The 27,463-nt window shown below is 37.2% G+C and overlaps 1 protein-coding gene across 2 annotated transcripts; it reads right to left on the bottom strand.

Moving 5' to 3' along the window:
- Positions 1 to 204: 204 nt before the first annotated feature.
- COG2 (component of oligomeric golgi complex 2) lies at positions 205 to 27,218 on the bottom strand. 2 transcript variants are annotated; one of them, XM_023922738.2, is made up of 18 exons: positions 27,071 to 27,218; positions 26,384 to 26,545; positions 25,607 to 25,672; positions 24,615 to 24,695; positions 23,925 to 24,028; positions 22,607 to 22,724; positions 20,691 to 20,870; positions 19,550 to 19,674; positions 18,118 to 18,244; positions 14,287 to 14,426; positions 11,086 to 11,147; positions 9,735 to 9,886; positions 8,215 to 8,415; positions 7,363 to 7,435; positions 6,124 to 6,266; positions 5,466 to 5,605; positions 2,232 to 2,412; positions 205 to 638 (listed from the first exon to the last, which is right to left on the bottom strand). In XM_023922738.2, exons 1-18 carry the CDS (start codon positions 27,137 to 27,139, stop codon positions 537 to 539), a joined length of 2,226 nt encoding a protein of 741 aa, XP_023778506.2. In that variant the 5' UTR covers positions 27,140 to 27,218; the 3' UTR covers positions 205 to 536. The 2 variants fall into 2 exon arrangements, with proteins under 2 accessions (XP_023778506.2, XP_023778505.1); XM_023922737.2 differs by having other exon boundaries at positions 22,607 to 22,715.
- Positions 27,219 to 27,463: the final 245 nt, after the last annotated feature.

Genomic DNA, 27,463 nt, shown 5'->3' with positions numbered 1-27,463 from the left:
TCTAAAATAAACCTGAAATATACATATAGATATAGCTCTCTCTCTATATATATATATAGATACATACATAAACTCTGGTCACTCAGTGTCGTTTCACTCTAAGCAAGGGTTTTGCTAACAAGAACCTCACTTTGCCTCTGGAGCAGGTTGTACACAGCCATCAATCAATACATTTTATTCAAAAACATATCTGGACATCAAAAGTTAGGAAGACAATTTATTACATATTAATTTCAACATAGAACTTTGTTCTTGTACATTTCAAGTTGTACAACAAAAATAAGAAAAACATCTTATTCTACTTCTATTCTATAGTAGAAAGTTTAGAACTTTGATTGCTTTCCATATAATGGATAACTGATAAATGCTCAGTCTTTTGGTGAAGCAAATTTATCAAGGCAGAAGATACACTGATTTGCTGCTCAAGATACTTTAGGAAGCACTTCATTGCTATTTATTTGGTAAAACAAAGAAGAGTTAAATTCTCTTTCTTTCAGGAACATCGTTCATCTTCAGTCACATGCTTTCAAAAATATCTAGGATGGTTCCATTGTAGCCTGATCCTTGGCAGTCAGAACCAGCTCTGCAAGGGCTGAAAAGCTTTTTATGCTGCTTGTTTCCAGTCCCATCTTTCGTATCTAAAAAGATACAGAAAACCCATTAATTTTCTTTAAAACATTAAAAACCCACCAATTATTTTATTTAAAACATTTAGTGAAGCCTATGTTTTGTCCTGCACTCACATGTGGCAAAAAGCACAACTGCATATACTGCAAACTATAAAAAATTTGCATCCAACTTTGCCCAGTTAAGTCTCTCCAGTTACAGAAGTGTCTTTCAGGGAATTATTTCACCATCTTCTAGGCAACTTGTAACTAAAGCCAGCTGGAAGTTTTCCAGTGAAGCAATCAGAAAGAGAAACTTTGCTGTAGTTGGTTTTAATTCATTGATTTCAACTGATTCTTTTTTTTTCCAACTCCAAATGAAGTTTCTGGGCAATACTTAAAAGATAAACGTGAATACATCCAAGAAGAGCCAACAGCATGACAGTGAAAGCATTTCAATAGGCTGCAAGAGCCTATGGTTCTAGCCTTGAACTTCCTGGGAAACAAAAACAACTCTACAATTACAGAGGTTGCTGCAAGTAATTTCTTAGCCAGGAAATCTATTGCTCTGACAATAAGAAAAATACAGCCATGAAAAAACTAAGAGTGCAGTGAAGCAGAAAAATCTGGATCTAACTAAAACCATAATGAAGTGATTCTGAAAAGGTGTTTGCTGCTGGAACTCTTTGTAATAGTCACATGTACCAAAACATTTCCCAAATGATTATGAATAATCTGTCCCAGTTCAGCTTAAATTCACACTGCAGTGATGGAGAAGAACAACAAAAGATCAACCCCAGGCAAAAACTGACAATAGGTTTTTTTAGTGAGATTTCCACAGTTCCACCCAATTGTGATTACTCTCATATTTAAGAAAAGCATCTGGTCACACACAAGCCTACTTAATCTACCTGCTACAATGCATCAACAGCATCTGCTTATAAACAAAGTCAATGACAACTCCTTGGCAACTAATGATGTGGACTCCTAGTTCAAAGTTTGTTTATACTTAAATATGATTTTTAGAAATAAAGGTGTACAAAATGGTTATGTTTATACAATTTAATGTAACTACTGCATACATTTCCTGGAGCAATTTCTTCTATGTTTTGCTATTAAAATTTCATCTTTGGCACTGAAAAGCACTTACAGTTGTGCAGCACAACAAATCAAGCTGACATCTTCAAAGCTCTTGGGAACAGACCCTGACCACACAGAACGCCAAGGCTAGGAACACCCCAACAGAAGGTGAGCAAAAGAAGAGCCACAGAGAAGTTTCTATCAGACCTAAGTGAGGTCCCTGCCCTCTCATCTGTAAACAAAGGGCTTCTTCTTAATGCTTCCAAGTACTGAGCAGTACTTGAATTTTGAGCAGTAAGAAATACAAGCTCTGCATTTGTGTAAGGAAGCTCAGGAAAGAATGCATTGCTAAAGTGGTATCTATAATCACCAAGGTCTGAAATCATCTCCTTTACGCAAATGTGAAAACGCAAAGTAAAAATCCACATCCCAAACCCATACCTACATAGCTTTCAAGACCAAAAGCTGAGTCAAGGTTCCCTTTCCTCTTTCATCTCCCTTACAGATCTATTAATAATAATAAAAAACTTGTTTCTCATAACTTACTTGCTCTCCAAAATACTCAACATCTAGGGCCAGCTGCAGTCGGATTTTGTTGTCATCACTCATGCCGCCATTTGTACCAACAGGGTTTGAAGTTGCAGTTCTTCTGGCTTGCTTCAACCTTTTTAGACTCTCTTCCATTTTCTTAACAGAACTGAGCACATCTGATACAGTTTCATAATACCTGAATTAAGGAAGGTTAATGAGAAAGAAAAAAATCCACTTTACTGAAGAGTCTACTTCATACACAGAAGAACATCACTGGCCCTGCTGAACAATACCAGAAGGAATGGCTTCCCTTGCAAAGGAGCTACTTATTAGCATTATTAATTAATCAGTATTTCCATTATTAGTTCCAGAGGTAAATCTGAAGATTACTATTCAGTCTTGAAGACTCCTCATCACATAATTTTTGACTTTTCAAGATGTTTGTACTCAACAGTGACCAAGGAATGCAACTCAACTTGAAACAGGTCAAGATCAGCCCTTCTTTACAATCAATAGAATATTGAGCAAAACTGCTTTTACAAACAGGACAGGAATAACAGCCTGACACAACAAAACCCATGTACTTTTAGGCAAGTTATAAAAGTGTATATTCGAGTACACATGTGCACACCAGTCAGAAATGCCTATTTCCAAAATGAAGAAACTGATTTAAACAGGAGTCTCAGGAAGCTGGCAGGAAAAGTCAGAAGAATCCTAACCCTAATTTAGAAATGGTAGAGATAAAATCAAACACCACTGGCCACAGAGTGGGATCCACATTAAAGAAAACATAGAATCAAACAAAGTACACACATCAACTAGGCAACAGAAGTTCAAAAAGACTGAAGAAGTCGGAGCAGCATATCATACAAATTAACAGATTGTTAATTTGTCCTGTGCCCAGGACAGTGAGTTAAGAAAACAGAACAACAGTGGGAAATTAAAAGATCCATGAGAGATGTGACCAGATTGAGCTTTGTTCTGCAATTTGCTAAAATATCTAACTTTCAAAGAGCCTCTCTATGAAAACTATTATTCTAAGAATTAAGAGTTGAAAGAATCTTCCTGATGATTACTTTTAAACAAGGAGGCAACAGAAAGCAGACAAGATTTTTTAAAGGGTAATTGGAAAATGATGGTTAAAGAAAAAGTGCTTGCCAGTGCCATAGAAACTTGTTTCACAATACCACTCTGTGAAAAGAAAAAGAATTCCAGTAAAAGTCAGTCATGTCCTCTTTTCATATCTTGGTATTTCCTAGTCCCACTCACTTGTGATTAATTCCTATTTCTGTTGTACTCCCAAATCCTTCTGCCATTTAAGCAAAGTGATTTTAAACGAGTTTATGCTGTTTTCTGTTTTTTTTTCATTTGGATGCAAGAATCTATTATCACAGCAAGAAATTAATTATGTGCATCTGTATTCTCAATAAAGAAACTGCAATATTCCTCCATTTAAGAAGTTCAGTTTCTTTGACTTGTCTCTTGTCAGTGAGGATATTTTAAAACAAAATCATGAAAATAGTAGCAACAAACCACAAAAATAGAACTTGACAGAGAATTCTAACAAATTAAGAAATGAACCTTCCAGTCTTACTGGTGTTTAACCACTGCCACCGTGTTTAACCTAGAACTCAATTCAGTTTTGGAAAGTGAAGAACTGCTTTTTTGAGGGGGCAAAAAAACTCTGGTTGAGTCCAAGGAATACATAACAGCTACTTTGCATGGTGTAACCAGATTTACTGAAGCTTTAAAAGCAAGACTAATCAGGCACAAAGACATAGACAAGAATTCACCCTAAGATATTTTAACTCAATAACCTTGAGTGGCATGAGATTCCAGGAATCTTTGCAGTTCTTCAGCAGTGTTACTTACCAAATGCTGTGGGTTAACAATAAGCTTTTTTCTATGCACTAAAAACTGGTTTAGAGACACCAGGCTTGAAAAAAGAGGTTTTGTGAAATGAAGATGACCAATGCTGTAAAGACCAACCTAAGCTTAGCCCTGTCCAAAATACGTAAGAAAAATTTTAAGAATAGTCGGTGAAGCTGTAAAACTGACTTACAATTGTAAGTATATTCTGAAAGGTACCAGAAGAGTAAGAGTAGGGAGGCATAAGGAGGTAAAGGGCAAGAAAGAACTCATGTTCTGACTATGGTTTAAAACCTCAGTATTACTATGTGGTTAAATCTCAGAAAAAAAATAAATCAATCTAAGCTCAGCAGCAGCCAACAGACAATATAATATATAGAAATTTATTAGGAAAAACCATTTAAGGACAGACAGAAAGTACACTTTATACTTTAACCTCCATGAATTCTTCTGGTATTATCATCTATGGTCAGACAGGTCAAAGAAAACCAACAAAGCAAAACTAAATAGATGGGAAAAGGAAAAAAAAAAAAATCCATCAAAATAGGCTAAGGTGATTCTTCAGTTTTAGGCAAGGGGTTATAAAAAAATATAGCTACCACAAAGAGTAAATTGTCCACAATGCAAAAAGTAGGGGGCACCTGTGAAATTTTCTGGCAGAACTTTCAAACAAAATCAAGTATTGCTGTCTCATGTTACATGCTTTAACTGCAGAACTCACAGAATGCAACATCCATGCTCAGTAAGAATTTAAAATACAGCTAGAGAAATGGAAAAAAATCCATTAAGGAACCTAACGCATATGACTACTCATGGTCAAAAGTCCTCAAGATGCTAACTAGGAAACAGAAGATCTGCTAAAGAAAGTATTGATTTATGACAGTCTTATTAAAACTGTGAAAAATTAGCTCTTCAGCAGTTTAAAACGCCCAAAGCTTTTTTCTTTAAACCACTAAAAATTTGGATAATCATTACATACATTAAAAAAGTCAAAGAACAGCAGAACTCAAGTTCTTGAAAATTCAACCACTGTTCATTGAAAGTAACACAAGTTTAAGGTCTTACATCAGTTCTGAAACAAAACGCACATCTTCAGTTCACTGAACTGAACTAAGCAATTTTTCAAATGCCCTATCCACAATGTCATGGTTTGCAAGATCTGAGCAGGAGCCAGGCCTTTGGATTCTCTGCCACCTTTTCATGTGCCGAATACGCAACATGAGAGTAAACCCAAGGAAATATATCCCACCTAAAGAGTGCTGCATTTTGGTTTTCTTTACAGTTGTGTTAATTCATAGTGTTTTGTTTTTTTCCTGTGCCCATTAAATGGACATTGGCGCTTTTAACTAAGGCAAACAATGTTCTGTATGGTTCTCTTACTTCTGTGTGCTTTCAGAGAGGGCACCTTCCAGCCACTGATGAATCATGGGCTGCTTCAAGGCATCTCTGTAGTCATTCTGCAGTCGGTGGAAGGGCTTAAGAGCACTGTCAACATAAGGTGAAGCTTTAGTTGGCACCTCCTGGTAGATGACAGGGAAACAAGTCGGGGAAGAAGGAACCAGTCATTTACTTACTGAAAGTATCAACACCCAATTCTAGCTTATATAAAAAAATGCTAAGCCTGTACCTAAGCAAAGAGATACATAAACCATTTAAGACAAGTCAATGAAGAGATCATTGTACACAGGAAAGATACCATCACAAAATTATTCAGTAGCGTTATACAGCATGATATAATATGGAACAAGGTTCAAAATGCCCAAAGCTTTTTCAGAGATGCATATGCCAGACATCACTATTACCAGGGTATGATCCTGAACGCTTATGCATTTCTCTGGATCAGCTCATGCTGATTCCAGAGAAAGCTGAGCAGACTATTACAGCTTTGTTAAAATACCTACAGCTTTGTGCTGTATTTCACTAGGTTGAAGACACTGTCATGGGCTCTGTTAAGCAGATAAGGACATGCCTGAAGAAATGGTAAGCCTCAGCACAGGCCCTTCTGAGATTTATTTTTTCATTTGCAGGCAGCACTGACCTTGTTGGTTCTCCTATATAACCTTGGAACTTCCAGTGCGCTCTTCAGATATGCAAAGGAGGACTCACTGAGATCCTGGATAATCCTGTTATTCAAAGTAGGCACACAGGCTGATAGAGAAGTCTTTGAATCTTCCAAGGCTCCTATTAAAGTAAAAATGCTGAAGTTTAAACTGAGCTACCCTGCCCAATCACAACACAAATTATGTGAATTTTGTGAATCGCCTCATCCTCCTAATCCCACTCACTGTCTGGTGTCATGTACAGGACATGCTTACCAAATAAATACACACCAGCCATTTATAAAACACTGACAGTAACACCAACCAGTCCCCAGCCAGACAAGTGGAGTAAAGCAACATTCTCCAGGTTCAAAGTTTTTCCAGTATTACCAATGAAGCAAGGGCTTGGACTGCTTTGACCTTCCAAACAAACTATGTGAAATTCTCTCTAAATTCCCTATGGAATATGTTCAACTCAAAGCCGTGATTGCCAACAGACCATCTTCTGAGCAGGGGATGTGCACAGGCTCCTACATCTCTAAGAGACTTGGACATCTACTAGTAGTTCTGATTTAGAGATTTCAGTGGAATTCATGATGCAGAACTTCTGGCTATGCTTGCAGACAGGGACTAGTTCACTCACTCTGCTACATGCCTTGCTTTAATTATCAAATTAAAATCAAACTCTGTATTTCACATAAAGAATGATCAAGTAAAAAACCAAACAAATGAACCAGAGACAAACCCAAAAACCAAACCAATCCAAACCAAAATCCTGGAAAGAAAAAAGGAGGCTAAAATACTGAATTGCTTCCACCCTCTGAAGTTAAGGTATTTAACTATGATACTTTGATAAACCCCTGCCTCACGTGACTCATCAGGCCTGAGAGAGAACAGTCAATTTAGAGAAACATTTTAGTTTCAACTGGGTAATAGAAAGCCTCTCCTTATGTTTTCTTCCTCAATTCTTTCAAAAGTTCAATTATATGAGAATTCTAGGATAAATTCCTCACTTTCTGGAGAAAAATCCTAAAAGCACTTTAGACTCACTCAATTTTAATCGTTAAGCATTTTCCAGACTCAACAGGTCTGTTCAAGATTGTTTCTATTCAACAATTTAAACAGAAGGCAAGTTTCATTAAGTATTTTCATCCTAAATAATGAAACTGTAAAAGTTGATTTTCTTTCCTTTGGCAGAAGGGATTTGGGAGAAAAGGGAAGGAGCCTCTCAGCTTTACCTGCAATGCAAGACATATTCTTGAAGCCAATCATTTCAAGCTTTGGTTTAATCATGTCTAAGATGTCAGGAATCTGAAAAAAAAACAACCCAAAACTGAGAGGGATACAGTCATGTTATAAACATTTTAATTACTTTTGCTACTTTGAAGTGCATCAAAGGACACGCTCAGTTTCTATGGTTTTACTGCATTTCTGTGCAATCAATACTAGAAGTTCATAATACAGACAGGAATTCAGGCTTACACACTAAATCCTCTACCTTACTAGTGTACTCAGAGGAAGTAATTGAGAATTAACAAAATCCACCTGCAATTTACAACTTCACATACTACAGAAAATTCAGCCTTTCTGAAAATAAATACACAGGAATCATCCCTACTGGGAGACAATTAACACCATACATCTCTACTAAAGATTCTGGATTGTTAATCAAGTATGATCATAATGATAAAATGTTTTCCAACCTCCAAGAGTAAAACCAGCAAACACTTAAAAGAGAAGATAACATTAAAGCTGAATGTTGTACCACCCTCCAAGCTGCAACAGGGACTTTACTAGAAAAGCTAAGATTGGCAGATTCACAGCAAAAAATTGTAGAAAGGTATTATTTTAGGAGTTAAGTCCAGCAGCTACTGATAGAAAGAATTTAAATACCTGAACTGGTTTGTCCATAATCTGCCATTCCAAATAAGCCCAGAGTAGGCCACGTATTTCAGGTATCAGACACCCCAAGTTTTAGCATTTAAGATTAAAAAAAAATTATGGTACATTATTTTAAACAGTTTAATGCCTTTTTAAGATGCCAAAAACATTGATGAAGATTCTTTCTAAATAAAGCCAAAAGCACAAACCCGATCCTGGAGTTTGTCCAGATCTGCAGCAACATATATCAGCTGAGTACTAGATATAGAAGACAATGGCAGACTTTCTGTAGAAGATCCATTCCCTTGGTCCTCACTGGGGTTGAGGCTTAAAGAGGATTCCTTTCTACCAACTGGCACAGGTTTTTTGCTTTCCTTTGTATTCTCACTGGAAATGGGCCTAACAGAAACCTGAAACATCAAATTGAAGTTTGAACCTTAGTGATAGTGAAGGTAGATAAAATTGGATAAACTGAATATATAAAGGATTTGTAAGACTTCAGCATTAGAATGCCACACTTTCAAAGGATATCACCAAATACCATTACTAAATTATGTAAAAAGTAAATTTTAAAGAAATTTGAGTGTGCTACAAAGTTGGACTTTTTAGAACAAATTCATCTAACTAAGGTTATTAGAGAGCAGTCCTGACCTGCTGTCAAACAACTCCTTTCTCCCACCTCCTCAAGCTCTCTGTTGTCAGGTGGCAAGTGCTGTCAGGCAAGTGCTTCCCCTGACTACTCTTTTTTAACTCTGGTACTTATCAGTGCTTCCCATGAGCTAATTTAGCTGAGAGAATTAAGTCACTGAGTCACAAAAGAAATTATAAATGGAGATCTTACTGCTGTTTTCAACTACCAAAGGGGCATGTATAGAGAAGACAGAGTCAGATTTTTCCTTGAGGCACAGTGACAGAGTGATAGGCAATGGATATCTACTGTAGCAAGAGAAACTCTGATCAAACAGGAGGAAAAAGCAATCAGTCACTGGATCAGGGCTCCCAAGAGAGAGTGCAATCACTATGTTTGGATACACTCAAAATCCAACTTAAGAGGCTCTGCAGAACCTCATCTGAGCTGGTCCTACTTTGAGTAGGGATTGGGACCAAATGATTTCCAGGAATCTCTTCAAATCCCAATTATTCTATTGCGCTATCTCTCTATAGCACAAGAAACAGGGGCTCACTTGTATGGCTGGGACCAGGCAGAACAAGAGCAAAGCACAGTTTCTCTCAGAAGAAAGTAATGCTGTACTTTCTGTAATGCTCAGAAGCAGTAATCATTGATGCTGAGTCAGCTGCCCATGAAATTTCGGTTTTGCATCTTCAGTCCTAAACAACTGATCCAGATTATATTACTCCTTCTTATTGCAGGGTTATTTTTCATCTGGCTCTGTTTCACAACTTCATTCCCTCTATCAACAACACAGAAACAGAAGAAAACTAAGATTTTGTCTTCTTGTTTCAGTGGCAGAGGCAGCATTAAGCAGCATGAAGTACAGCTTTGGCAACCACCAGACAGCAGCACTGCAATAGTACTAATATTTGTGATTAATCACGTATTTTGCAGTGATACTTTTTATAAGCCAAACTCATGAACTGCTTGAAGGTTAAAAACCATTAACTTCACCAAAAAGAACTCTTAAAAAGAGGTCACATACTTTGCTTCAAAAAGTCTCTTTTTGATGGACATTCTCCATCACCAACCCCTTAAAGCAGGCTGCTCTCTCACCTCACTGATGAACACAGAGTAGCGTGCCAAGATCTGCAGGCTGAGTTTCCACAGGCGGTGCGCTAAAAGTGGTAAAAACATCTGATCTGACCAGCACTTCACAAGACTCGTCCAGACCATGTGAGTGGCCAAGAGACAGAAGGAGCTCCCACCTAGAAATTATTAGGCAACAAAGGTCAAGTTCCTAAGCATGTTTTTAAAACATGTAACATCAGTGTAAATGCATGACCCAAAATTTAGAAAAGCAAAGTCTTACTAAAAGATACGATCATAAGATAGAAAATGTATTAAGCATTGCCTGAAATAAACTCTTAAAATACTATCTCCTCAATGCTTTAGATTTCAAATTCCACTAAAGTCTTGCTGTAGCTGTGCAGGCAAAAGCAAGAAATGAGAATCTGCCTGCAAAAAAGGCAGAAACAGCTTGACCAAATAATCCACTTCAGGAAATAACATTTCCAAAATAATTTTTGGCAGTCTTTTGGAGAAGTTACATTAGATATGCCTGCCAGCCATAACATAATACTCCCTTAGCACTAAACTATTGCTCTTCTCCCAGTTACATGAGATATTTGCTATAAATATTTATTTAAAACACTGTACAAATATCCATATTTAACCAAAATACTTTAAAAGGCATTTACACAGTAACATTTTAGAGAATACAACTAGAAAGATAAGGAATGTGTCTGCACGTTCCAAGCCTTGAAGTGGTAAGATTTATACATTTTGTCTCCATAAGGATTTTTTTCTCCTGGTTTGCTTCAGAGGGCATGTGTGGATACACACACACATTTAGGTGGCTCATAGCTGCCTTCCTCACAAGTATTTACTCTGTTAGCTGAAATTAGTTCTTCTGATTACAATATGCTTCTAATGCATGTATCATGTTATACCCTTCCACTCTTACTCTCCCTGTGCGTATCTCCTCATAAATCAATGTATGTTTTTGGAGCAGACACCAACACTATGAATGACAGCAAGTCTAAATGCTGCCAACAGAGAGCCACTTCCACCTCTACACAATTAAAAAAAATATGCCCCAATAACACAGCACAGCATTTTGCTTGTCACTTAGAGGATGTTAAATGCTAACAGCTACTTCTTGCACTGAGGGGATGGTTCCATAAGTATGTTAATGGCAGCTGCTAAAGAGGAGGTTTTTAGAAAGCAAAGTGATCACTGAAAATAATTCTTACATTGCCATCCCTATAACAATGTTTTATACTGTTTGATCAGTTAATGAGAAATCAGGAAGCTCATGTGAACCACGGGATGCATGTTACTAAATACTCAAGAGACATACAACTGGTTCCTCTACAATAAATATTTTTTTGCAATACAAGTTTACCTGGTGCCTCCTCTAGTGTATCTGAAAGTGCTTCCTCTAAGGCCCCTGCTATTTCTCTGAATCTGAGAGAAAGAAAAATTTTGAATATCACAATTCAACAGTTGCTTAAATTGATGCCTAAACATTTTTCAGTGTTTAGTGTTATTTCAATGTGCTATCATTAGACATACAAAGATTTTAAACCTAGGGTTATTTTTGCCCAACTTAACACCAGCATTCAAACACTTGAAAGAGAATCTTTGATATTTTACAGGCATATACAAAACTTATACTTTGGGATATTATCAAAGTCACTGTTGCAAACATTATCAAAATGATAGCTCACAGAGTGACAAATCCTCAGCTTTTTGAGGAGAGAAGCTTTTTTTGTTTTGCTACTGCTTTTAAACTAAAAGCAAACAAATTGACACATGCTTTCTTTAACCTTCAGATATGTCAGGTGATACCAGAGCTCCAGCTTTCTACTTGTTTGTTCATGAGAAGAAGCATTAAGTTCCGCAAACAATTCTGTACCTAATAAAAATCAATCGTTTCTTAAGGACACCTGTTTTTTTTTTTTAATTCCCCTTTTAAAAATACAATTTTTTAAAAAATTAAAAGTAAAAAAAAAAACCAAAAACAAAATCAAAATGACACCTCCAAACTTTTTTAGGTATAACAGCAAAAGTTATTAAAATGTCTGATACTTTTCCATACTTGAATCATTTTAAGCTTCCCTGGAGGAATTTCTGTTGTCGCCGATTTCCTCTTTTTTGCTTTTATGTGCATCATAGTAACTCTGTAAGTCTTTCTATCAAATTTACTAATTACAAACCTGTAGGGTTTCTTTAAATTATCTTAATTATCATTTCCAGATCAGGACAGGGGCCCACCTAGCTTTTCTTGTTCAAACTCCTAATAGACTAAGATGAATATTTAGCAAATAAACCTGTTTGTGAAATGGCTTCAAAACCTTAGTTCTGCCTATGCACTGCTTCCATCAACAGAGCACTGTCTTTAAGTCTTATGGTGAAAAGGATTAAAGAACAGAATAAGGTTTTTAACAATACTGTAATTTTTGCTGAGTATTTCTTACATAGAAAATAATTTCCCCACTGTGTGTTTCACTACAGTTCCACCATCAGCTGTACTGACGTAACTGAAAGACTGTAACACCAGAAAGAGTAACTGGCGCTGTTTGTGCCAGCACTGCTAAAGAAGAAATGCCTGAACATCTCCATCTGTTCCTCAAAGGATCATTTCTAAAGGCTTTAGTAATGGCTGACTTTTCTGGGGAATTTCTGTAATTGAAAAAAGAAAAAACCAAACAACCTTAACCATAAACCATAAACTATAATGCCAAAGTGTGACATAACAGCTCAATAAATATCTTGAATGACTTCAAGGATATTAACACACATCAAGAGAAAGCTTCCCTGATAGATATAATTAATATGCTGCATTATTTTCACAACTGTGCACTAAAGAATTCATGGGCACTTCCAAAGTTAGCAGATTATTCCAATAAAAAGGAGTAATACAGTTGAAGATGAATCAGCTGCTGTTATCCAAACATTTCTCAAAATAGTACACTATCTAGACTTACAGCAACCTTGGCTTAAAGGAAAATTATTTTTTCAAAGTGTTTTAATCAATCAGAGCTCAGAATACCTAATGAGAAACATTTTTGAAGAGAAATAATATCCTGAAGCTCCATTTCAATTTTACGAGCAAGATTATCAAAGTTTGATCAATTGGTCTCCTACTAGAAAAGTTGCATTTGAAGGGCAAAAAGGGCAGACATAGAGAACTATTAATGATACATATCTGTTAAAAGGTTCATAATGGCTGCAGTTCCACAGACACTTTTAGTCTGTGCACCACTATGTAGTCAATACTCTTGCCCCTTCCCTTGGGCCAGCATGAATATTTGTACAGTTAAGTGGTTTGGGAAAACTGACTGGAATTGAACATCAGTCTTTTTTTTGTCCTGAGTAACAGATCCTTATCAGTTCCCTACAAAACTGCAGGAACAGATGTTCAAGCAAAAAACCAAACCAGGGTATCAGATGCTGTGACTACTGTTTGACAAAACACCATGAACCACCAAAACACTAAGGCCCAGCTCCCAGCTCCAAGCTCTTGTCACTTATATTAACTCTGTGACTCCTAAAATTCCTGGATGGAATTTTTTGGCACAAATGTAGATTCACCCTGGATTAAAGAAACTGTATAAATGTGACTGTGGCAGTGTTATTGTCAATTACATAACTGTGCAATAGGAAAGGCCATTAAAGTGATTCAGGTTTAAAATAAACATCAATTTCTCTTCCCTATCTTTTGGAAATTACACTTTTTTATTTCTTTTTTAAGAGGCTCTCAGAAGGCTTTGGACCAAGAGAGATCACACATGGCACACTTGGGACATAGCAGACCTCACCAAAGGTTGCTTGCCTGGAAGGTTGCCCTCCAGCCCTACATTCAGACCTCTAGACTACACTTTCTAAAAATACAGTTCTACATTCTACTTTGCTCATTAAAATTCTAACATTACTAGAATTAAAACAAGGCTCTTTTGGGTCTCTCTGTTCTTTTCTAGATGCATGGTCTGTAAAAGGAAATATTACAGATACATCAGACCTGCTAGTAAAATAACCTAGAAGTTATTGCATAGCTCCTCAGGAATAGGGAATAGGAGGACAATCTTTGGGAAAGCAATGCTACAAAACCCAGCACTTTAAAGAGTGAGAAAAAAAGAACTTCAGAGACATGGCTAGATCTGGAAAAGCTTAAAGTTCTTAAGTACTTTAGTTCTCTATGTCTAAGAAAAAACATTTCTTCCCTAACAGTAAGCATTCCCCCAGATTTGCACAAGTAGCATCTTTCAACATACAGCTTAGTTTCAGGGACACTGGAGAAAAAGAATTTGAAACAAGAGCTCAGGACTTATTTAGATCTGTTTCTGAAAGTCTTATGAGTAGCTTATCAAATCTGATGTAACAAGACAGTACATAATGAAGAGTAGTTATGTGTTTTTTTGCTAAATTGGTGAAAGTTACATAAAAGTTACTTGACTTAGTAATTGAATTCTTAGTTTGATTTCCACTATGAATTGTTGACAAGTGAGACTTTGAACAACGAGGAGGTGTGACCTTAAGCCAGATGATCTTGCCGTGACTAACCTCTGCTTTTGCAAGAGTGAACAAAAAAGTGCATGCCAACCTTATTTGAAAATATACAGGCAAATTCCATTTATTGTTAAAGCTGTGGTAAGAGGGATGAGCTCTTAACCGTTTCACACTAGCCTGGGAGCCACACTGTCGTTCAAATTTCCGTACGAAATCCATACTGGTGGTGTATTTCTGTAGGAAGAGAAGGAGCATAATGATCACACAAAGGCTCCCAGCAAACAAGGAAGGCCATCACCCGTTCAGCAGAACTCTTGTATCATGTTGACACTGCCCCTCATCACTTAATCACACGAGGCTAAAAGCCTGGGCTGCAGCAAAACCAAAACCAAACTAACTGGAAAGTGTTACTCTATGGTAACAAAAGCTAGCCCAGGACACTTCTATAAAACTGTCCAAACACGGTGATCAAACAGAACTGATCAGAGATTTGTGAGTATTTCTGAGCTCAATCACTGGGTCATGCTGCACAGTGCTAACAGAGACAGGTGCAGCAGATAAAAATTATGCAACAAAGAGAAATAATCAGGAATGAAACTCAGAAGAACACATAGCCAACCACACATGAGAATGGAAGCACTATTATTTTTGTTTGTTACACAGGCCCTGTATTATAAGAATTTCTAGATCTGTTTCCCTAAAAATCGCAAAGATCAAATATATGCAGAAGAACTTCAAACAATTTCAGATAAACTAACTTAATCCAGTGTATACTTCTAATAAGATGTTTATGAATAATATGAAGTTGGTTGCAAGCAAAAAAAAAATTTACATTAATCCCCAAACACACTGTGGATTTGGTCTCAACAGCATGAGAACAGTGAAAATAATGAAATGATAAATCAAATCATGCACAAAGCACTAGGCCAAACACTTGGTGAAAACCAGAAGTAAAACAGTATAAAAAATGTTATTTCATACAAAATAGACCTTGCTAACAGACCACAAAACTTACATAAATGAACTTAAAACCAAAACACAAATGCAGTTAAAATTACTTCTACGGAATGAAAACTAATTTGGTTTCTGTGCAAGTTTCTTCTATTAAAAAAATAGGAAAAAGCCATAAAACCTATCATATAGTCTCATAAATCCCCTACTGAATTAATGAAATAAGCCTGACTGAATGTCTCAGTGCTTCTGACTTCACTGCAGGGTCAGGGTTCAATCCACAATTCAGAGCACGACGGGAATGATGTGATTTTGCCTCTTGTGAAGCAGTAAAACCTAATCAGGAGAAGCCCCTGAGTTGCTGCTTAGAGGATATTCTTTCAAAAACTTTGCTGTGAGCAAAGGACATGAACTGCCACAGGGATGCTTTTGTATTTTGTATCTCAGTAAGTTCCTAACTTTCTGTTACAGGTATAATTACGGACAATCTTTCTTGACAAGACAGTATTTTGAAAGATGTACACAGAAGCTTTTATGTAACTTCTTTTCTCCTAACCTGCCTGTATTTATAACACAATGAACCTGTAAAAGGTATGGGAGGAGTTAGACCCAGAATGAGTGACAGATTAGTTCTCTTTCAGGCCCCCCTTCTTAGATAATAAACCCAGCACTGTTAAAAGGCAAACAAGCCATTAATGCTCTGCTACCCTAAGTGTAAATCAGATATAAACCAAATACTCGGTAAAGACTTTCAAAATAGAAGGCACCTCAAGAGACATTTATCTCAGTATTGAGAACATTGTATCCAGGAGGGGGAACAAACTGCAAGATTGGTTCCTATTTCAGCTTCTAGGATTGAGCTGTAGTACAGCTATTTAAGAGAAGTAAAATAGAGAACCAAAATGGAGCAGTTTTCAAATAGAGAAATCTAAACTTAATCTCAAATAAATGTTTCAGGATAAAAGAAGTATTCTTTTCAAATACCCATAAATGTACACATCTAACTCAAATAAGGGCACATCAACCTGAAACAATTTTTAAAAACCACCTCGCACAAACACTTAACATACTTAACATTGCCAGTCTGATTTTTAAAGGATTTAAAACAAATGTTTCAATCCCTTTCTCTCTCCTCTACACCTAAAAACACCTTAACAGATAATACTGCATATTCAAAACTTTTCAGCATTAAACCTTTACATAGACACATATGCAAATAAACATGGAGAAAAAAACTTTTCTGCATTTCTATCAACCTAGAAAACAGAGATGCCAAGATTGTTGTCTAAAATTTGTGTAGTATTACTTGGCTCATCGTCAGTGCAGAAACGATTTTAAAGGGCTTCATCCCTCCTCTTGATTCAGAACTATTAGTTTTTAGATAGGTATAATAGCATTTTTACACTTGGAATTTCAACTTTGTATTGATTTTTAAGTAAAATATTATAATGATTTTAATGACTCCAAGTAACTTAAGTAGTCAAAAGCAGTCTGGAAAGTACTGAGTACTTATTATGTGATTTACCTGGAAGTCATGGGTGGGTGTTGGGGTTTTTGTGGTTAGTTGTTTTTTTGATTGTTGGGTGTTTTTTAAATAAACACAATGCCTTTGTTGGGCAGTATCAGTGTAACACAAGATGGGCCTTTTAAGCAAATCCAGCTTTTCTGAAGACAAAATACACTCCTGTACATCATGCAGCACAGTACAGCAAAAGCCCAACAAGGCTGACAACCTGCAGTATGCAGAGCATAAGGTGGAAGCTTGAAGAGTGGCTAAAAATTTATGGTAAATGAAGAATTCTCATGAGGGAGGAGGAGCACACTATGGTGTCACCTGCATGGCACTACCACAGTTTCCCTCAACATCCATGTAATTTGCTTCTTACTCAGAGATAGCACTGCAAACACATTCAGTCATGCCCACCTGCCTTCACTTATTCAATCTGCTGGTGCAAAAGAGATCTTAAATTCCAAGAAAAAATATCTAAGTGTTTAGTAAAAGCAGTTTTGCAGGAACTCATGAAGAATCACGTGCCTTATAAACCTCCACCGGCAAGCCAGCATTTCCTTAAGTCATCTGTCCTGATATGCCAACCATGCCTTCTCTCAGGCAATTTATCACTGCTTCCCATCTCTATCTTGAAAATAAAATGTTTCACACTAATCACAAGTCAAATTGCCAGGGGAAAAAAATCCAAATTTTTTCAATAATCATGGTTAAACACAAGCAGACAGGACATGAGGAAAAGCAGAAAGTTCTTATTTTCTACTTGTAACACACTTTAAAGCACTGCCAGAGCCAATATTCGTACTAGACCATGAAATCTATTTCACCATTACTAAAAGATGATGTTTTAGAGACAGAGCAGCACTACCAATGAAGAAAATACAAGCATGACAAGTACTTTAAATTCATTGTTTAATATAAACTTGTAATACCAGAGAAATACTATGTGTTTTCTAAATCTGATGGTGCTGCCAAGTATTTTCAGGTTTCAGTTGATTTGTGCTTATAATCACAACATAATCTGCTGTACTGCAGGAGAGCAAAAGCTAAATTAAGCAAGTGAAACAAAGAATTTTTTTTAATTTTCCCATAGTAAAAAACAAGTTGCAAGCCAAGCATTTAATTAACATGACAGCTCCTGCTATACCGAAGTTCTAAACTTGAGTGAACACTGGAGTCACCCACTCCCACCTTCAATAATGTTGCAATTCTACTCCCAAAATGAACAGTAATTCATCTAACTATATGGTGTCCAATAACTTCTGTATGAGCTTTCCTAACAAACTTGAGGGGAAAATTAATTCCTATGAAAACTGAACCAAATGGTTTGAGAACCCCCTCTTCCAAGCCATGCAACAACATGAATTTAGACAAAAGCAGCAGGGGGGAAAATGTTAGAGAACATCACTCTTTCAATTCTCATGTGTGTCACAGAAATTAGAAAGGGAAAAAATGAAAATTAATTACCTCATGAAACACATCTGGGTTTCCAGGGTTAAAAAGCGATGGTAATTTCTCTTCCAAACCACGTACTATTTCTGGCCATACCGAATTCACTAAGAAATCATATCCAGGAACAATATCTGCTTTTTCACTGAAAAAAAATTGCAATTATTCCATGGTTGTATTTTACCACCAGGCTTTTATTTGGAGGCAGGAATCACTAAAAAATACATGCATGGCACTAGACAAAATGCAATGAAATTTTCTTACATATTTATGCTGATTCCTTAAACTGCTCTTCCTTTGAAGAGTCCTTATTTGATTCCAAAGTCTCATGAAATCCAAAGTGATTTTTTGTAACATTCAAAGCGTTTTAAAAATTTATCAGTTATATATTTTGCAAGTGTGTACTAGAAAATTAGTACATTTCAGCTGAGAAATCCTATTATTATTGGTATAATTCAAGTTTTAATAGCTCCAAACTTCCAAGGCCTAACAAGTAGGAATAATGTGACTAATGCAATTAGAAGAACTTTTTCCTAATTGTTCCAAACTGTATTTATACATGATATTATGTTTGATCAAAAGATTAAAAGCTACCTTGATTATGAAAACTTAAAAATCGAGAGCAGAAGAGATAAAAGCATTCAATTCCAATTTTATAGTGTATAGTATACCGCATTACAAAGTAGAAACATTCCATTATTAAGAAGAACAATTAAAACTTGCTGAGGGATTAAAAGAATTAGAATGTTAGTAAAACTTAGGAGTCATAAAAAGCTCAGCAATGGATGACTAATTAGAAAAGTAATTCTGCAGTCCCTAGGGGCTACATCCGTAGTTCTGCTAATTACAGCAGCCTACTATATTAACCATCCTGCAAAGAGATGAATAAATGGATACAATTCAGTAGACCTGAATTATTTAAGCTTGAAAACAGACAATTTAATTGCATAAGGAATTAAGCACTTTTTGAGAACACAGTGGAAGCACAAATCAATTAAACCTGTAGTTTCTGTACATGCAATAAATCAGTCAAACCTCTGAGGATTATCCCCACTTTTCTGATGTGCACTAACAACTCAATAACTTCTGAACTTGTATTTTAATAGCTTTATTATGCTCTTCTCCTTGGTTGAAGCGTACAATCATATTTAATGGGTTCAGAAAACCAGGTTACCTGACACATTGTATTATGCACAGAACTCACTTCTACTACTGAAATACAGGATTGTCTTTGTTTCCTCTAAAGGTCTGGGCTGCAGCACCAGGAAAGTCTGTTCACTGTTTTGTTTTGAAAAACACAGGCATGAGATAGAAATCAAACTTGACTATCAATCTTCAGCAAAGACCAGAGAAATCACTACTGCATGAATGCAGATAATGCAAAGGATTTCAAAGCATACAATACTTGTTGTAACTTCAGTGCAGCTGAGAGAAAGCCCAAGATATTTACCTGGAAATTGCTCCCCCTGTTACTTCACGCAGGAGACGGCAATGATGAGGAACAAACTCCAACAGCCTATTGTACATGGCCTGGAGGCCATTAGGGTGAGATTGCACATACTGCTCAACCATCACCTGCCAGGAACATCTCAATGTTAATTGCCAGAAAAGTGAATATAAAATATGCTGTAATGCAAGACTCACAAAACCCTAACACTATAACCTCAAATATTGGAATAGTCAGTATATTACTTCATTATATTTTCCAAGTACAACTTGCCAGCTTGAATTATTACTTCCTTTCAAGCAGCACTCTTAACTGCCAAGACTGGCCCCAAAAAAGAAGGAAGGAAGGAACTCCCTTCTTTTAAATGTGAACCACTGTGTCTGTCCTCCCAACCCACATCACTGTCACTTGAAGCAGTCTGCCAAGTTAAACAGGCAACTGGTAAGCAAACTGCTAAGCAAACTCAGAATAAAGTAAAAACTTCTGAATGTTGAGGTGTTTGGTCCAACCCCAAACACAAGCAAACCAAAGCAAAGAATCTTCTGTGACATTGCTAAGCCTTTAATGCAGCTAGCAAATCACTTTGTCTGGACAGTACCTCACACTCAGTGAAAAGGGATAATCTCTGCCATAAAGAGAAGGAAGACAGTAGGAAAAGAACAATAGCTTGTTTCTTGGTACTCTTCCACATGCCTGAACACATTTGCTTCTTGCTACATAAACAAGTGGAATGGTGCATAAGTGGTGAAAACCTGAGAAGTGGTGAGACCCTGATAAAACCAAGGGGAAAGTGACACATCCCACACTGCAGCAGCTGCTACAGCACTTAGCAGACTTAAAATGGAAATCTGTCCTGAACAGGAGAGGTTTGGCTTTTTGATTCTTCAGCCCAAGAAAAATGGAGGTAAGAAGAAGAATCCCAACTGAATATAACCTGCAACTGGTAACAGGCGGATTAAGAGAATTCCTCTGTCTTTTTTTTCTTAAATAGCAACAACAATCAAATTGACATTTTGTTGGGGCTCAGTTCTGTTCTCTTCACAAAGATATTTTGAAGCTGCTAACAAAAGCTGGAGGTTCGCAGGAAAAATAAGCAATTTATTTCCAACTGGTAAACAGCTGGAATTTTTTTACATTATTTTACCTCATCTACATAAGGTTTTACAAGCACTTGACCAACTAATGCCTCTGCATCTCGTGTTTTGTCAATTGTTGCATAAGTGCGTAGACAGTGGCGTATTATGTCAACATTTGAAGTTTGAAGGCCTTCCAAGAGCAGCCCTTCCAGAGACTGCTGCAACATGGCTGTTATTCCAGCTATACGCTACAAAGAGAAAGAAAATACAGTCATAAAAAGCCAAAATCAAAGCCTTGTCATCATTGTTGAAGTCAATTCATTCAGAAGTATCTAACCTAGCTTTCTATCTTCACTTGAAAAGTACGAAAGTTTTGATAACTGCCAGTATTGAACAAACATTAACACAAACTTAATGAGTTACTGATGACATAAGATTATCTGTAAGACAGGATTTATTTGAATAAATGTAATAAATTATATAAATTAATATAATAAATATAATAAATTATAATAAAGTGAAAGGCAGTTATTTTCTTCTATATGTTTTAAGTTCTACGGTAACTTATGTCAGGTCTGCTTTATCCTGAGGAAATAAGTCAGTAATTATTCCTTGTTCAACTAGGATTCAACAATAAACAAAAGATTTACAATAAGTGACCAGGGATAACAATTGTAGCATTTATCCCTCACTGTCAGAGACTAAACAGTGTGTACCCAGCACTGCTTGTCAAATTACAACAAACGACACTGAGTAATACTAGCAAAAACCAAAATAATTAGATTCCTTCTGGCATCTGCCAAACATATTCTCCTTTTTGCAAACCATTTTTCCTGATCTCCCATGGCATCCTTTCTACTAGACTGAGTCATTGCTGCACTACTTGCAGATACACTCCCAGCCCAAGATGGTCCCTACAACTCTGTATTCAAAGGAAGTTCAGCAACACACATTAAGGTAGTCAGACCTGAACTATGAATATAGCCAGATCTCTCCCTTTTACATGCTACATTGTGTTCATCCATCCTAAAATGATTCACAGAATTTGCACTAAACATGCAAAGTCAGGAACCCAGCTGATGACTAGTCATGAAAGCTACATTCTGATGAGCCTTAGCAACAACAGGTACAGGACAGAAGTCCTGGCAAACACCATTAAGGAAGCTATGTGACAAATGTTCTCCCACCACATACACTATTCTGCTGCTCATGCTCATTGCTGCTATTATCTAAGTTTGATAACTCAGTGGCCAGAGGAGTCTTGCGAACTGTCCATGTAACAATAAGATTCCATGGATGTCTGGTGCAGAAACAAGTTTATATTGCCAACAGGCAGAGGCACAAAGTGAAAAACTCTGAACTACCTCACTTGCTTGAAAGCCATTAAGAATGACACCCTCATGCTAATCAGCTTAAAGCATTACCCCATCTCCATATTCACAGCTTTCTTTGACCACAAGTTTGCATTTATTCCCTCTCCCCACTGGATAAAAAGAAGAAAAAGAAATCCCACCAAAATATCAATTAATCTTTTACAGTAGGTAAAACAGCATACTGGGAGATTAGTAATGGCCAGCATTATTTCATGAGAAGACAGACTTGAATATATTCAAGCCAGCCACTGTGTAGGCACATTCCATTTATATTCTGGTCTGTACACTGCAGCTAACAAAGCCAACATAAATTGCTAGAACGAGGCCTCAGTATCAGTAAGCAGACAAACTGCAAGACACATTAGGCTGACAAAAATGTCTGTCGTATTTCCTACTCTTATTCTCAGTAATTTATCCTAAGTTAAGTAAGCAAACAGGGCGTAAATCCTCAGATAAAGCAATAGTTCTAGTCAACGGATAAAAATGACCTCATGAAACCCATTTTTTTCTTCATAAATTAATTCAATAAAACTCTAGGGAACAGGCATTTGTCTTCCAATTATATTGGTTTTGCTTGACTGTGCAAGTGTTAAGTGTCATGCAATACTTACTGGTCTCACTTTGTCTAAAAGTGGCATTCCTTTGCTTTGTACTGCATGAAACTGTAGTTGATTAAATTCTGTGGCAATTCTCTCTAAAACTTGTCCAGTTAGAAGTGGACTAGAAGAGGTGATACAAAATGAGAATACACAGTTAGATCCTTTTAAACCAACACACTCTCATAAGTAACAGATAGAGCTCTCCCTCAATTTTTTGTAGTTTAAATATTTTGAATTCTGATAGGTACTAGTATAATTATTGCAATCAAGCAATAATGATCTGAAGCACACTATATGATTAGTGCTGTTTTTCAGCTCTAACATGAAGTGGGTGAAGCAGAAGCTGAGAGGAACATAAGCTCTTGCCTCAGCAGTATGAAGCACTTTTTACTAGATGGCAGTTTTATTCTCACATGAAAAGTCAGTCTTAAGAGAGCTCTGAAACTGCACCATGTGACCTTCACCCATATTGGCTTCTTTCTTACTCTGTCATACAGTAAAACTAATGACAATTATCTCTAGAGAAAAACAGTCCTACCTTTCTCAAATCCACACAATCCAAATAATGAGCCAAATTTTTAGTTTTTCAAGTATGATCTTAACTGCAAACTTAATTCTGCAAAATGCCTCACCTGACTGAAAACATCTGCTTTTGTCCCTCTAGGTAGGTATCAACCTACTTTCTGGTACACCTACACCCCACTACCATGTGATCCAGCACACTGAGCTAAAGAGACACTCTCACACTGTGTCTTCCCTCTAGCTTAAACTGTACTTGCATCCCAGTAATGCCTTTCACAGGTATGACTGGTACATCAGTTCTAAAACTGGCTGAAAGACATCTTGCAAAGGCAGAGGAAGCGGTTTGACTGGAATTTGTCACAAACCTTTCTTGTACTAGGTTTGCCTTGCTTGCCTTCAGCTATTCTTGCAGCAGTCCTTTCAATTACACATAAGCAGAGAAAACAAGAAAAACTATTTTGTTCCACTTACAAATGACATTGAGATAAACTGTAGAGAGTATTTCAGATGTGACAGGATTAGTGACTTCCAATAAAACAAAGTAAAATAAACTGCACACCAACTTCAAAGAGCTGGCTTACCGAAAGCACCTCAAGTAATTTGGAACTCTGGAGTTTGAGTTACACATTCTGTGAATGACTGGCTTGCAGAAGACTAAAACAAATAAAATACTAAAATTAGAGCAATTTATTCCATCAGAGTTCCATTCTAGTATATCCTACTGCTTGTAAATTCACCTTCAATAACACCATGAAATTAAGTTAGTCCCATCAATTACAAACAAAATTGAACATTATAAATGTTTTACCTGTTTCCCTCTAATGAGGACAATTCTTTAGTGCCTTGGGAATGTAAAATCTTCTCAATTTTCTCAACAGACTGAATAACATGAATAAGTCTCAGGACACACATCTGTAATTAAAGAAAAATTTTTCATGTCTAACCCAAAGCCCAATTGACATCACCTAAAGAAAATATTTTAGATGGCTTCTTAGTTCTTTGGTTTAAGTTTTCTCCTTTTATCTTAATACTTGAGTCTCAGCTGAAGTATTCCTCACATAAGTCCATAAAACACCACAAATAAATGTTTGTCACAAATGTAGGACAGCTGTTCCTATACTTGATGCTTTTCAAAGTTAAGCATAAAGACAAATGTTAGTGTATCACCTGCCCATAAAAATTAAACAGCTGTACTTCAATTCCATTCATAAAAAGTAAGTTTATATCCTACTGCAGTCAGAAACAAGAATAACTATAACTAAAAAATCCAACTAAATCAAACATAGATTTGGGTAACTACAGTAAAACAAAGATTTATGATCAACTAGACACTGTAAAATATGAAGTCTGTCAACCAAATGTCAATGTATTTTACAAGTACAAAATCCTACACAGTGTGCATCTAGACAGCCTAGAACTTTCTAAATTTCATTTTCTCTGGCAAAATCAAAGTCATCCAAAGGATGATCTTTTAAAGGTAGTAATTTATCTGTTGTACCTTTTTTCTTCTAATATCTTCTTGTTTAGTCATCCGGTCATCTATTGCTTGAATTCCTTCACTGACACATGACTTAAGACTCTGTGAAAGAAAAAGTCAGTATGTAAAGCTTGCTTCCCATTTAAGGGTTGAAAAAAAATCTAAAAAAAAATATCTAATCCAAATTTAAGACAAAGATTAATAAAATTATGGGACTAATAAAAGCTACAGTACATCAACTGAAAAAGCCATAAATACAACTAAATAACTGAAAGTAGGACCTGCTCCTTAGGCATTGCCACTGCAAATATAATTATTTCCACCAAAACCATTCTTTTAGTACCTTAGAGAGAACAAACTACTTTTGCCTAAAAACAGGCAATCAACCCATTATGTTTTTATGTCTGGCAACTCAAGTTATAAATCACTTCTAAATATTATTTTTCATGTAATAAGGATTCCTCTATGCTAGCTGACCCTGTTTTCTGTTAGACATGAAGGGTGTGATATTTTGAAGACACATTTATGCAGCAAGCATCCCTTTGAACTGGCTGCCAAGATGATCAAAAATTTCCCCTTCCCATAAATACTAAGTCAGTGTGGAAGAGCCAGAACAAGATCCACCTTCAAGAGGGTGATATTTTACATTTAAACTACACACTGAGCAAGGGAAGTCCATAAAGGGACAGTGGCATCTGAATTTTCTACCATCTTTTAAGTTACTCAAATATTAAAACAGTTTCAAGATATCTTCATAGACTTGTCTTGCAAGAGTCTATTCACTTGCAAATTTAAGAAACTCTTTATCTCTCTGTTGAAATGCACTACAGGAAACATAAATTTGGTGCAATACAAGTGCTTGAAAACACAATGTTTCTCCTATTAGCAGTCTAAGTCATCAGTTTTCAAAGAGAAGTTTGTTGTAATGAATCTTGAGTAGAAGACATTCTGTACATCATATGAGAGTGAGCCGAAGTTTACCAAGCTGTTGACAGTGATTGTTTTGAACATACCATAACTTCTTCCCTTAACTGTCCCAAGGGTACTGAAAGCTGATTGAGAGCCTTGTCCATGCCAACCTAAAGAAATTACCACAAACCCATTTATTTTTTCTTAATAAGATCATACGTGAATTATTGACAAAGCCTATAATCTTACAGATATTAAACAAGAACTGGAAAAATATAACTTCCTTTATCACTTCCAGTTTTGAATTCAATGCAAAAGTATGCTATCTCAAATACACGCATAAAGATATGAGACTGCTTTCACACAAAGGCAAAAGACAAACAAAATTTCCACCTATGGAAATCTCAGTCTTTCAATCTGTGCAATTGTTCCAATCACAATTTTCAGACACAAAGTTGGGGTTTCTTTAAGATACTTTTACTACAGAAAAGTTTAAAGATTCCTAAAAGAATTCTTCAGAACAGCCTAACTTTTACCACTGCTATTCTATCTTAATAATTTATTTCCTTCAATTTTTAAAGTGCTGACAGTTTGAAACAAAGTTTGCCCTGAGTCTCACTCCCTAACGAATCAGCTTTTCAAGACAAAATACATACATCTCAAACATTTACTACAGGACAACAATTCTGCAATACAGCAATTCTGTACAGCAGCTAACTACTACAGGAATGGTGTCTCAGTGCAAGGATTAGAGACCTCAGTTTAAGATGCCTTAAATAATAAAATGCCAAAATAAAAGCCATATATTTTTCACATGAAAAATAAAAATCCCACTGAACCACATTAAGCCTGAACTACACAGTACAAGCAGTGACACTTACTAGATTTGTTGAAAGATTAACAAAATCTGCATAGTCCTTATTTATGAGTTCTACCATAGCAGTTTTAAGGAGTTTGTAATAGAGCTCCAGATCCTCTCTGAGCTCTTCCAATTGTACACGTTTCCTGCAGTCTGACACAAAATGATCCACATCAAAATCCGCCTGAAAGTGAAACAGGAAAGAGAGGAGGATGTAAGTAAATAGTGCACACAATGAACACACCCGAAGTAAAGTACTCCGTATGTCTGTGAGTTGACCAAACTAAAGCTCTAGGGGACGAAAGGCTTCTTAACGCAGTAGTTAAACTCTTGGTTTTTAGGCTGAAAAGCACAGTGCCGTGGGACTGAATATCCAAAGACCAGCTCTCCAAAACACAGGAGACTTAAAAAAATAAACAAACCACGAAACAACAGCCAAGAAATTCAGTACTGGGAACTACTCCAAGCTCTCCAAGTAGTGAGGCCTCTCGCTCCCGTCAGTCTCAGAGCCCGGCCCTACCTGGATGCCCCTGTCAGTGACACCCTCGGCGCTCCTGGCAGCCCCCGGCCGGGCGAAGGGCCGCGGCGGAGCTGTAAAATCCCGAGCAAAGCTCCGGGCCGCTCCCTCCCCGCACGGAGCCCGCCACCTTCATTCTCGGGAGGCCCCTCGCCCCTCCACAACCCTCCAGCCCCGGCGGCGCCCGCGCACCTTCATGAACTCGTCCTTGTCGAAGCAGAGGTTCTCGGGGCCCCGCGGCAGGTTCATCCTGGCCTCCATGCCGGGCCCGGCGCCCGCACCGCCCCCGCGGCCAGCGCGGCACCGCCGAGCGCGGCACCGCCGCAGCGCCCTCTGGAGGGCTCCGGGCGGCGCTGCGGGCCGGTCCCGTGGGGCGGCGTGTGGGGCGCGGCCCTCAGAGCCGGCCCGCCCAGGCCCTGCCGGCCACGGCCGAGAGTCGCCAGTAACATTTTTTTCTAATATGTAACCTGAATCTCTCCTGTCTCGGCTTAGGGCCATTTCCCCATGTTTTCTCAGTGCAGGCATAGAAGAGACCAATCCCCACCTCACCTCAGCTCCTTTCACGCAGAAAGCAAAGAGGTATCC

This window comes from Cyanistes caeruleus, chromosome 2 (assembly GCF_971803275.1).
Source record: "Cyanistes caeruleus chromosome 2, bCyaCae1.hap1.1, whole genome shotgun sequence".
In the NCBI taxonomy this organism is placed as follows: Eukaryota; Metazoa; Chordata; class Aves; order Passeriformes; family Paridae; genus Cyanistes; species Cyanistes caeruleus.
This window is presented reverse-complemented; position numbering and strand designations above follow the sequence as displayed.